Genomic DNA, 12613 nt, shown 5'->3' on the forward strand with positions numbered 1-12613 from the left:
CAGAACGCTCAGGCAGCTGCGGATTGGTGCTGAGTCCAATGATGCGCCCCAGGTCTGACCAATGGGCGGGCGGGGGAGGCAGGAGTAGGTTGGGTGGCAAGAAGACTGGGAGCAGAGCGGCAGCTGTCCGTGGGGGTGAGTGTGGCGGGCGGGCTGAACTGAGGCGGGCCGGGGACGCGTTCCGAACCGCGTTCCCTCCTCTGTGCCTGCGGAACCCCTCGAGCCCTTCGTGGCGGCCACCGATGAAAAGGCACACTGCTTATCTTGCGGAGGAGGCTCCGTAGGAGGTTTTCCCGGAGAGAGAGAGCCTCGACACCCGGAGTGTTTGGAACGCGTGTCCTAGGATCTCGGAGGAGGAATGGGGTTTCCTGGGGTAGAAGGGAGATCGGCGAAGCCTGACTGCGAAGGAAAAAATGGAAGACGATTTTAGAGACTGTGGAAAAGGTCTCGAATCCTACCCGTGTCTCGCGGGGTGGGGGGGTGTTCCGTGATGAGGAAGAAAGGAAATCCTTAAATGGAGGCCTTTACGGAAAAGCATTTGAGGATTCCGCAAGCATCGGGTCTTAATGTAAGATTTCCAATCCTTTCTTGGCGCTGGGCATTATGACATACTAATTACGGTTCTGTTTATCTTGGTGTGAAGCTTGAGTCTTTAAAAGAGCCATGCTGTTTCCTATAAAAATTTAGGTAGATAGCCTATGCTTAGGGTAATAACTAGCATTTGGCGGCTATATAGCATTCAGTATCTAGTTTTTTTTTTTTAAATATAGCGATCCATAAGTATTTTTGGAAGGTTGTAGTATCCTACAACACTTGTAAAAAGACGATGATTATTAATTTAGCCTTCTTAGTACATAAAAAGTACTCAATAAGGTATTTGCACCATTGATCATAACTCACTGTTTTAGATAGATGAAGCTGTATTTGTGTTTTTGAGAGATGCTGTGATTACTAAAGATGCTTTGATCTCTCAGTGTTGGTTCTAATTTAAGAACCAGGTAATAATGGACCGACTTGTTTTGCAGGTGGAAATGAGTTCTCAGCAGTTTCCTCGGTTAGGAACCCCTTCCCCTGGACTCAGCCAGGCACCTTCACAGGTCCCAAACAGTGGTTCCACAGGCTTGATAAACCAAGTTGCCACAGGTGAGATGTGCTACTTTTCCTTCATGTTGCTTACTGTCTTAATAATGTTACTGACTTCAAATTAGCAAATTTTTCTCATAATTACTAGCCTACTGACTCTGAGGAAAAGATGTGTTAATACAATTTTAAAATAAGACATAGCTCTGCTTTTTTAAATAATTCATATATTCTAGGGTAAGTGTGCAACTTTAGTAAATCATGCTTATAAAAAGCATTTTTAAATGTATTAGTGTGTTGCCATTTAATTAACATGTGCTTCCCCAGGAACTGTCCACCTTGCTTTTTGATACAGGGTCCCTTATTGAGTCTGGGACTCTGAGAAGGCTAGGCTGACAAGTACTTTATTATTGACTGAGCTGTTTCCCCAGTCCTGGAAAAGATGGTTGAAGAGTATATAATCACATGTTTGCAATTTGATTTTTATTTGTAATAGGTCCTTTGAGTGCTGTAAATTGGTTGATTCTCACTGGTGAGTGATATTGCCTCTAACAGTATTTGGCTATGTCTAGAGACATTTGTGGTTGTCAAAACTAAGAGGTCCTAAACATCCTAAAATGCACCAGACAAACCACTTCTGCCCTCAAATAATTATTGAAGCCAGTAAGCAATCTTCAAATGTTGTTTTCACTTTGTATTAAGTACATATTGCAAGTGGAAATAAAATCCTTTTCCTGGTGTGTTTGGTCACCGTTCACTTCATGTATGCTTTATGACAAATGCTGCTTTTCTTTACTCATCACTCAAGCCAAAGGCTGAGGCATCTTTAGTTGTAATTGATTATGTTCTGTCTCTACCCTTTCTTCCTCCCCTAACCCTAGCATTGACTCATAATGTAGCCCAGGCTGGCCTCAAACTCTTGATTCTCCTATCTCAAGAGAATTCTGGGATCATAAGTTTACCCCACCATGCCTGGCTGATTTTATCTACCAGTGAGCTATGGCCCTACTCTATTGGGCTCATTTCTGTTGCTTTGACTACTTCTTACTAACTTCATTTTTAATTACAAATTTGTTTTAGTTACTTTAAGCTGCTCTTTCCCTGCCACTAGATGGTATGTACTTATTTTTCTGCATACAACATTCTCAGTTCCCATGGTCCAGTGCTTGCTCCCATTCCCCTGATGGCACAGTCTTTCTTCTTTCCCGGGTATGGTTATTTTCTAATCGTTCTTCCTTGAGAACTCATCTCAGATATTGTTTTCTGGATGTCTTTACTGACTTTCTTTACTTTTTTTTTTTTTTTTTTTTTTTTTTTTCTTTTTTTGGTTTTTCAAGACAGGGTTTCTCTGTAGCTTTGGAGCCTGTCCTGGAACTAGCTCTTGTAGACCAGGCTGGCCTCAAACTCACAAAGATTCGCCTGCCTCTACCTCCCCAGTGCTGGGATTAAAGGCGTGAGCCACCAACTCAGACTTTATTTTCTACTGCATTTCAGATCCTATGTGTTTCATGAACCTTTGTATGCGTATACTTGCTGTAATGAATAGCACGAGTTGTATTCAACAACTTTCTGCAGAGCCATCTAATGTTGTTTATTCTTGTTAGGAATAGTGATACACATCTGTAATCCAAGGGCTTGAGTAGTTGAAGAAAGCTAATCACTTTAAAACAATGTAGCTGAATTTTGGCTACAAAGCAAGTCCAAGACTATGGGCTATGTAAGACAACTCCCTACCCCCACCCCCCAAAAATTCTAACAATATTTTGCCTTTGGCATAAGTTCAGAACAGTGATTTAAAGAGCTGAAGCTAAGAACATTGTTTTTTTGAAGGGGAAGAAATAAGAGTTGTAATTAGGAAAAAAGAAGGGCAGATTGTCTTTGGAGCTTTGCAGTGTGCTGCTTGATCCTAATCAATCCTAAGACTTCCTTCCTAGACTGTTTTCATGTTTGCCCTCACGCCCCTGTACACTTTAAGACCCAGCTCAAAACATAATAGCTTTTTGAAAATTTTCATGAACAGTCCACTTGTATGTGACTTTTCATTTTCCAAATCAGTATTATTTGTCTTATTTTTCCTTTTTCTTAAGTAAATCAAATTTATTTTCCAAAAAAATGTTAAGTCTGGGATTAACTGGTCCAACATGATAGGATAACCTCTATTCATCATCCAGGTTCCTTTTTCCAGTAGCTGTCAATGCAGCTCTCTGGACAGACTGCTTGCCTAGCAGGCTGAAGCTCTGGGCTGGATCCCTGGCACCACATATATAGAATATGGTGGTATATGCTTATAATCCCAACTCTCAGAAGGCAGAGGAAAGAGGATCATCAAGAGTTCAAGACCAACCCTGGCTACATAGTGTATCCAAGGCTATCCTGAATTACATGAGACCCTCGTCCCTGGGGTTGGAGAGATGGTTTAGTGTTTGAGAGCAGTGATTGCTCTTCCAGAGAACCTGGGTTCAATTCCCAGCACCCACATGGCAGTGCACAACTGTCTGTAGCTCTAGTGCCAGGGGATCCAGCACCCTCAGATATACATGCAGGCAAAACATCAATGCACACACAATTTCTAAATAAATAAATGAGACCCAACACCCTCACAGATGTACATGTGGGCAAAACATCAGTGCACATAAAAAAAAATAGATAGATAGATGAGACTCTAGTCACAATAAAAGAGGAGGGTGGAGGAAGAAAGGAAGTTTTCACCCAAGTAGTTACATATTTCTCTGTTTCACAAGAGATGATTTGGGGTCCAAGCATAGCAGGAATTAAAATATGTTCAAAAGTTAAGAAGTAGAAATTGCTAATGCTTCCAGGTTCTTTTTTGTGTAAGATAAATGGAACATGGACATGATTGGGGATACAACTCAGTGACAGAATACTTTTTTTTTTTTTTTTTAAACATATCAATCCAAGGTCCCTCCCCCTCCCATCCTCACATGCCTCCTGCCCCAGTCCCATTCCCCATCCACTCCCCAGGGAGGGTGAGGCCTTCCAGAAGGGATCATCAAAATCTGTCAAGAGTTATTTGGGGTAAGGCCTAGGCTCTCCCTCCTTTCTTTAGGCTAAGGGAGTAGTATCCCTCCATGGGGGATCACAGGGCTTATCCTGAATGTTTCAGATCTCTGAGTTTGATTCTCACCAATTCCAACCCCCTCCCATAAGTCAAAATGTGTGGAGGAAACAGATAAATGAGTTTATGAAGAGCCTAGTGGAAGATGATTAATACAGTCCAGTTTAATGAAGTTGTTAACAATCAGTCTACCTGAACCAAATAGGCTGTGGGAAAGCTGAGGAACTAGGGAAAAATTGGTTTGGATGACCAGGAAAGTGAACAATCAATAGGAAGTGAAAGACAGAAATTAAACTGCCTTTATTCATAAACAGTATGGTCACATACGCAGAAAATGTTAGTCTTTTTTTAATAGCTGTCAGAATTAGTAACATTAATAAAATAATAGGCTATAAGATCAATGTGCAAAAGTTCATTATGTGTCTAAAAACTGGCAATAGACAATATTTTCATGTGTCTGTAGTTTATATGTTTGCATGAATGTGTCTATGTGTGCCAAAAATTATGTCAAGGGTCTTCTTTGATGACACTCCATCTTTAGTTTTTGAGACAGGGTCTCTTACTGCCCCTGCAAGTCATAGATTTAGCTAGCTTGGCCAGCCACTGACCTTCAGGAATCTGTCTTGCAGTCCCCATCCAGCAAATGCTGGGTCACAGGTGTGCTGCATGCTCAGCTCTTTTGTGGGCACTGGGCATCCAAACTCTGGTCTTTTGCTTGGATAGCAAGCACTTTCTGACTGACCCATCATCTCAGCTTAGACATGAGGTGGATTTTGTTGTTGTTAATATTCATTTACTTACAATAGCTACAAAAAATAATAGGAGATAAAAGAATTTAATACATTGAAGGCTGGGTAAAGAAGCACACACCTTTGATCCCAGTACTCAGGAGACAGAGACAGGGTAAGGCCACCCTAATCTACAGTATAGCAAGTTCCAGGCCAGCCATGACTATATAGTGAGACCTTGTCTCAACATAAATATATTTAAGTCAAACACATCGAGACATTGACATGAATAAGATACTGCTGAGAGATACTAAAGAACTAGATAAATAGAAAATCTTGATGCTCACAAATTGAAGTGCTTATTATTTTCAACACTATTGTTTCTTCCCTAAGTTATAATATATATGCAAAGAAATCATAATTAACAACCTTATATACTTTTTTGTAGAACCTTGACAGCCTGGTTCTAAAATTTGTGTGGAAATCCAAGGGGTTTAAGGATTTCTAAAGCAATTATGACCTCAGAGAAAGGAAAATCATTATTGCCTTATTTCACAATTTATTACAAAACTACACTAATCAAGATGGTGTAGTATTGGCATAATATAAATGAATACAGTAAACTATGCAGAAAGTCATTGATAGATGCTGTATATGTGTGTCGCTGTATATATGTGTGTATATATGTATGTATATACACATATTTATGTGTATATGTGTATATATATATGTATATTATATCACCATTTAAAAAAAACAGAAGTGTGTAATTAAATAGGGAAGTGAATATGTGAATATGGAGGTAGAAAACAACTTTCTAGGATTTTTTTTTTTCCCTTCTACCCTGAGATCAAACTCAGGTCATCAGACTTACATGGCAAGTGCTTTTATCCACAGAGTTATCTAGCTAGCCTCAAAATACCAGAATATAGGGAAAAATAAACCTTGACCATTCCTTTTTTTTTTTTTTTTTTTTTTTTTTTTTTATATATTTTTTAATCACAACCAAAAGAAACAAACACCATTTGGGATTTGGGCGCGCTTTCCAAAACTCCTGTGGGGGGGGGGGGGGGGGGGGATACGAGAAGACAGAACGCGGGTGTGGGGGGGTTTTGTGGGGCGGTTTGGAATGTAGGGTAGCATGAACCTGTCAGGCTTGACCATTCCTTTTATGTAAAAATTAATTCAAGATATACCATGGATGTAAATACTAAAATTTTAATTTCTAAAAAAAAAAAAAATAGAAAAAATAGTTTGCCACTTCTTAATAAGCAAAATTTCTTGGGTCACACACACAAAAAAAATACTAATTGTAATAAACAGTTGATATAAATTAAAAATAATTTTATTTCAAAAGACATCATTAACAATATCAACAGGATGCCACAAACAGTATAAGGGTATTTTTTTAATAATGTATGTAATGACTTATATCCTGAATGTAGAAAGAATTCCTATAACAAAACCTCACAAAAACAAAAAATCAACCAGACAACAAAACCAAAACCCGAAAACGAAATAAAACCTCATTGGTACAAGGTGGACTTTGGTTTTGTTTTGGTTTTGTATTTTGGGGGTAGGGTTTTTCTGTGTAAACTTGGCTATCTTGGGTCTCTCTCTCTTTATTTATATATATATATCCCAGTCTGGCCTTGAGCTCATAGATCCTCCTGCCTCTGCCTCCCAGAGTGCTAGTATTAAAGGCGTGCACTGCCCAGCAAATCAATGGGTTTTGTTGAGCTTAATTATAGAAATATGGATGAAACATTACTTACAGGAACAGGCGTGACTCAAAAATGGTTGTGTCACCAAAGCTCACCTCAGTATGGGTGACAGCTCGCAAAAGCTGGACAATGAAGCATTCTGCACAGACCTACCAGTTATTCAACAGATTGGAGAGTCCTTTATAGGCAGCTTGGCTGCTCTGCCTGTTTCACGTTGCTTAGCTACTGAGTGCCTCTCTGCAGTCCTTACTGTTTATATGTGCTTGAAGAGGAGGGGCAGAGTGAATCTTGTCAGTTGGAGGGACTTTCTGAAGCCTTTAAGATGTTTACTTCCTGAGGGTGATAAGATTCAGAGTGGAATGTTTCACCTCCCCTTAGAACAGCCTGTGTCCTAAGAGCTCCTTTTGAAGATGGAAAGGTTTGTTTAGAGGAATTACTACTACACACCCTGACTTATCTTTTTTTAACAAATCATTTATCTTGTTAACAAATTTATATTTAATAGAGCATTTTTAAAAAAACAGATTGAATAAGCTTTTGTAGAAAACTGTTCATGTTTGTTAATGCCAATATTCTTAAGAGTTCAGAGTTTTTTCCCTTTTATTGAAAATAGAGTTTTTCACACACTATTCTGATTACAGTTCCTTACCCCTACTCTTCCCAGTTACTCCCCACCCCCCTTCTATCCAGATCCACATCCTTTCTGTCTCTCCTTAGAAAACACACAGACATCTGAGGAATAATAATAAAATAAGATAAATCAAAACCAAATCGGAAGATGACAAAACAACCAAACAGGGAAAAGAGCTAAAGAAAAAGCACAAGAAATGCACATGGATGCAGAGACACAGGTTCTCACACACAGGAGTCCCATAAATCCCACACACACACACACACACACACACACACACACACAGACACACAGACACACACATACATACATATATATATAGAGAGAGACACATTCATATACACAGACACACATACATATACACATGCATATACACATATATACATATACATATACGTGTGCACACATATACACATACATCCATATATAGACACTCATATACACATACATATACATACACACATACATATACACACACACATATAGACACACATACACAGACACACATACATACATATACATAGACACACACATACATATACACACATACATATATATATAGACACACTCATATACACACACATACATATATATAGACACACTCATACACACACATATACACAGACACACATACATATACACAGACACACATACATACACACAGACACATAAACACACGTATACATATACATGTACACACACAAATACATATATATATATACACAGACACACATACACAAAGGACCTATAAAGTAATTGTGTGTGTGTGAAGGTGGGGTCCTAACTTAATGTTATAAGACAGAATCTCTGAGGAAGCGGTTGAGTGTTGGCCGTCTATTTCTGGGTATGGTTTATTTCCCCAGTAAGACTCCCTTGGAGAAAATACATTTTTTTATCTTCAAGTGGCTATCCGTTGGATATAGATTCTGGGTTAGGGATGGGGGCATGTGTCTACTTTCAGCTGTAGGATCCCATCTGGTGCAGACCCATGCAGGTCCTATGCATACTGCCGCTCTATGAGTTTATATGTGCACCAGCCCTGGTGTATCTAGCCGGGCTTGTCTCCTTGGTGTCCTCCATCCCCTCTGGCTTTTACACTCTTTCCACCTCTTCTTCAGCAGGGTGCCCTGAGCCCTGAGGGGAGGGATTTGATGGAGTCATCCTATTTAGGACTGAGTGTTCCACAGTCTCTCACTCACTCTGCCTGTTGTCTAGGTGTGTGTCTCTATACCCATCTGCTGTGTTTCTCTGATGACACCTGAGAAGGCACTGATTGATGAGTATGGCAGGATGTAATTTTATGACTATATTCTTTTAACAGAACAGTGGTATTTGGTCTTCCCCTGGGACCATGACCTCAGGTTCTTGGCCACCCAAGCAGCGTTGGGTGTGTGTTCCATGTCATGGAGTGGGCTTAAACCCAAATCAGAGAGTGGTTGGTTACTCCCACAAACTTTGTGCCACTGTTGTACCAGCATGTCTTGCAGCCAGGGCACTCTTGTAGATTGAAGGTTAAACATACCCTTCTTTTTTTTTTTTTTTTTTTTTTAATCCTAGACAGGGCTTCTTCTCTGTAGCTTTGCAGACCAGGCTGGCCTTGATCTCACAGAGACCCACTTGCTTCTGCCTCCTGAGTGCTGGGATGAAAGGTGTGTGCCACTACCTCCTGGCTTAAACTTATCTTTTTAATACCAAGTATTTAAAACTTTTATCAGGCATGGTGGTACATACTTGTGATCTCAACACTTAGCCTGAGATAGTAGGATCACAAGATAGAGGCCAATCTGGGCTACAAAGTTAAGACATGCTCTCAAAAAACAAGCAAGTTTTAAATGAAGCTGTACTATACCCTATAGTATACTTTCAACTATTTGAGGGTTTTTGTTCTAGTTTTGTATGTCTGTGTGCGTGTGTATGTGTGTGAGTCAAAGGAAAACTTGCAGGTGTTGCCACTCTCCTTCCTCTGTGTAGATTGTAGAGATCAAACTCAGACCGTCAGGCTTGGCAAGAAGTATCTTTTCCCACTGAGCCATCTCTCCAGCTACTATTGAAGCCTGTTTTCAATGGCTATCAGGACCCTGTGTTCATATTCAGAGGAAATCTTAGAACCACAAGTTTGACTCTTGGTTCCACTGTCCCTCAGAAAAAGTCTTACAGGGGGCTGGAGAGATGGCTGGGCCATAAGTGTACTTGCTGCTTCTGCTTCACATTCCACGTGACAGCTCACAACTATCTTTAACTCCAGTTCCAAAATGTCTGATGCCCTCTTCTGGCTTGCACAGGCACCAGGTACACACACATGTAGTACATGCAGACAAAGCACTTATTAAAGGAGAGAAAGAAAGCCTTACATGTCTCTTACATGGCACACACTCATAATCCTGCTGGAAGGCAGAGGGATCACTGCGAGTGTGGGATTAGCTGGCTGTACATAATGAGTTCCAGATCAGCTGGGACTATACAACAAAACTCTAAAAAGCCAAAAAAAGCTAGAAGTCCTTACAAGAGAATTGACAATGGCATATACAGAGACTAGGACAAGAGGATCACAAATTAGAGGCCTGTCGGGACTGCATTATTAGGCCCCTTCTCTATAATGAAAGCATCACAAGGAATTGATCACTATTTCAGTCCTAAACAGCAAGGGCTACTCTGTGTTATATTGATTAACCTGAGAAAATTGTAATCTACCTTTTCCATCTTAATATCTTCACTAGTTAATGATGAGTCTGCTCGAGATGCTGATGTCGGTACCAGGGAGCACGTGGGCACTAGCAGCTCTCTGCCACCCCGGGAAGAGAAGCAGGAACCAGTCGTCGTAAGGCCCTATCCACAAGTACAGATGCTGCCTGCACATCATGCTGTCGCCTCAGCCACTCCTGTTGCAGTGACAGCCCCGCCAGCACACTTGACACCAGCAGTACCACTCTTTTCTGAAGGAATTATGAAGGTAACAGTTTAAAGTGTCACACTGCACCACAGCTGCAGGCAGCTAGCACTTGTAGCAAAGCTAACAGAATCTTCAGTTGTGTCCTAGGGTGCTCCTTCAACTTTTCCTTTTTGGCTATCCATTCATCTTCTCTGTAATTTGGGGCTTTGCTATGTTGCAGTGACTGGACTGTGTTGGGCAGTTGGAACCACAGGGCATTTTCTGTTACCCATTGTTGCTGTATTTTTATGGGATTGATTTATTTTGAAACACAGTATGATACTATAGTCCAGGCTAACCTGGAACTCCCCTTGTAGACCAAGCTAGCCTATACCTTCTGACAGTCGTCTTGGTTCTGCCTCTCAGTTGCTGGGATTACAGGTTTGTTCCACCATATTTTAACTCTGTTACATAATTTGATGTTGAGAATTGTTCTACTTACAGACATGCTAAGTGAGGTTTATCCTGGTGCTCTTTTCTATGGTTTGCTGTAGTAGCTGCTTAATTTGGAAGTATCTGAGCATGTTGCTCTGTGTGTTACTTAAGTTAATGTCTTAGTTATTGAGAGTTCTGTTTGCTTCTGCCCAAACATAGGAGGCAGGGTTGTATGGAAGACAAGGCATATAGAGTGAGCAGTACAAATCTGGGTTTTAGTCCCAGTTCTACTTTGTACTTCGTGTGTAACTCTGAGTCAGATGTTTAGTCTTGTTTGTGCATTTCTTCCTCTATATTGTGAAAATGCTAGTAGTTCTGCAGAAAAGCTATGGTGCTGACAGGTGAACTATATGATACCTGTCTCGTCTTGTGTGCCACTCTCCAGATTGGATTTGTGTGCTTTTAAAGTAAAATGCGTCACAAGAGCAAAGCTATTGACATGTCTCCTGTGGTTTTCTGTTTGCAGCCATCCCCGAAGCCTACCATGCCTAGCCGCCCCATTGCTCCTGCTCCCCCTTCTACCATGTCACTTCCCCCAAAAGTTCCTGGGCAGGTCACTGTCACGATGGAGAACAGCATCCCTCAAGCTTCAGCTATTCCCGTGGCAACAATCAGTGGGCAACAGGTTATTTTTTTTTCCTCCTAACTTGTTAGCTTTCTAACTGTAGTCCCAAGCTGTTGATAGTTATGTATATAACTCCAGGATACATTAGGGTGCTGCCCTAAATAAAATAGTTTCTGGTACCCAGAGACAAACAGTAGTGTTAGATTAAAAGAAGGAGTAAAACCCAGGCTGCATAGTGGGTAGGCTGTATCTGCTGACCATATACTATGCCAGGCACTACCTTCATTGTAAAATCACAAATAGTCATGAGCATTCCATGTCCTAGAGGAGTAACTGTCCCTGTGTACTTGATTGGAAGGAAACAGTACTGAACAGTCAAGTATACCTCCCAGCAGTATTGTTAGGAGTGTCCTAAATTTTCTTGGAGGATAGTAGATGTGTATCTGGGCTTTCCTCGGGTAGCCTTCTCATTGTGAACATTTATGTTGAAGATTCTTGTTTTAACTTGAAATTTTAATTGCATTCCATTATATATAGTTGACTTACTAAATACCTTGAATTATAACACTTATCCATGAAGAATCTAAATCTCAAAATTCTTTTCCTTTGTGTTTTCAATAAGGTTAATGTTACAAAAAGATGTCCTTTATTGTTTTCAGTTTAGCATCTTACTAAGTAATCTCAGGAACCTGGGAATGTCACTTGTATCGATGTGCTAGAATACTTAAGGGACGTATTGGGCTACTTAAGGCACTATCTATTGGATACTAACTGACATGTATTTAGAAATCTTCAATAGCCTAAAGAATAATGGATGCAAAGACCTATATGGATGGATGGATGGATGGATGGATGGATGGATGGATGGATGGATGGATGGATGGATTCAAGGCCAGCCTGGTCTATAGAGCTAGTTCCAGGACAGCTAGAGCTACCTAGTGAGACCCTGTCCCCACCCCCAAGAAACAAAACAAAACAAAATAGAGTAGGAGGTGAATCAGCCTGTGACCAGGAGAAAGCAAACAAGTAAGAAAGACTGATGATGCAGAGATGAATAACTACAAGTAGTCAGTCAGATAGTTCATCTGGTCCTGGGATCTAATAACTAGTTGGGCCTGAATCTTGTTGGCAGGGTCATTATTTTAATACAGTAGATGAAAAAGTAGCAACTAAGTATTCTAAGAGCCCCTTTCCTTTTGGTTCCTCATTGTGTGAGTTGAGATTGGGTGTGCTCAGAACTGTAGACGATACTCACTATCCAAAAGGAATGGCTTCCTTCAAGAGTGTAGATCAGTATACAGCCCTTAAATCATGTATGCTTTTGTCCTGGAAATCTCTAGAACAGCCGGGGGATGGCAGTGTTAGAGAACAGCCTGACCCGATTTGATTTCTGTACGTACTTGCTAAGACCACCCTTATGAAAACTGCACTCTGTCTCGTTTCTT

General features: G+C 40.5%; 1 protein-coding gene across 4 annotated transcripts in view; it reads left to right on the forward strand.

Annotated features, from left to right (window-relative positions):
• Window positions 1-12613, forward strand: part of Sap130 (Sin3A associated protein 130) — a 51485-nt gene that overhangs the window by 656 nt on the left and 38216 nt on the right. For 2 of the 4 annotated variants that reach the window (XM_051202299.1, XM_051202300.1), the window contains exons 1-4: window positions 436-568; window positions 1026-1143; window positions 9957-10189; window positions 11070-11228. In XM_051202299.1, coding sequence (XP_051058256.1) covers window positions 515-568; window positions 1026-1143; window positions 9957-10189; window positions 11070-11228 — 564 coding nt within the window. In that variant the 5' untranslated portion in view covers window positions 436-514. Of the gene's footprint in view, window positions 1-301; window positions 569-1025; window positions 1144-9956; window positions 10190-11069; window positions 11229-12613 lie in introns of those variants that run through there. The other 2 variants (XM_051202302.1, XM_051202301.1) reach the window with 2 other exon arrangements.

This window comes from Phodopus roborovskii, unplaced genomic scaffold (assembly GCF_943737965.1).
Source record: "Phodopus roborovskii unplaced genomic scaffold, PHOROB, whole genome shotgun sequence".
Taxonomy (NCBI): domain Eukaryota; kingdom Metazoa; phylum Chordata; class Mammalia; order Rodentia; family Cricetidae; genus Phodopus; species Phodopus roborovskii.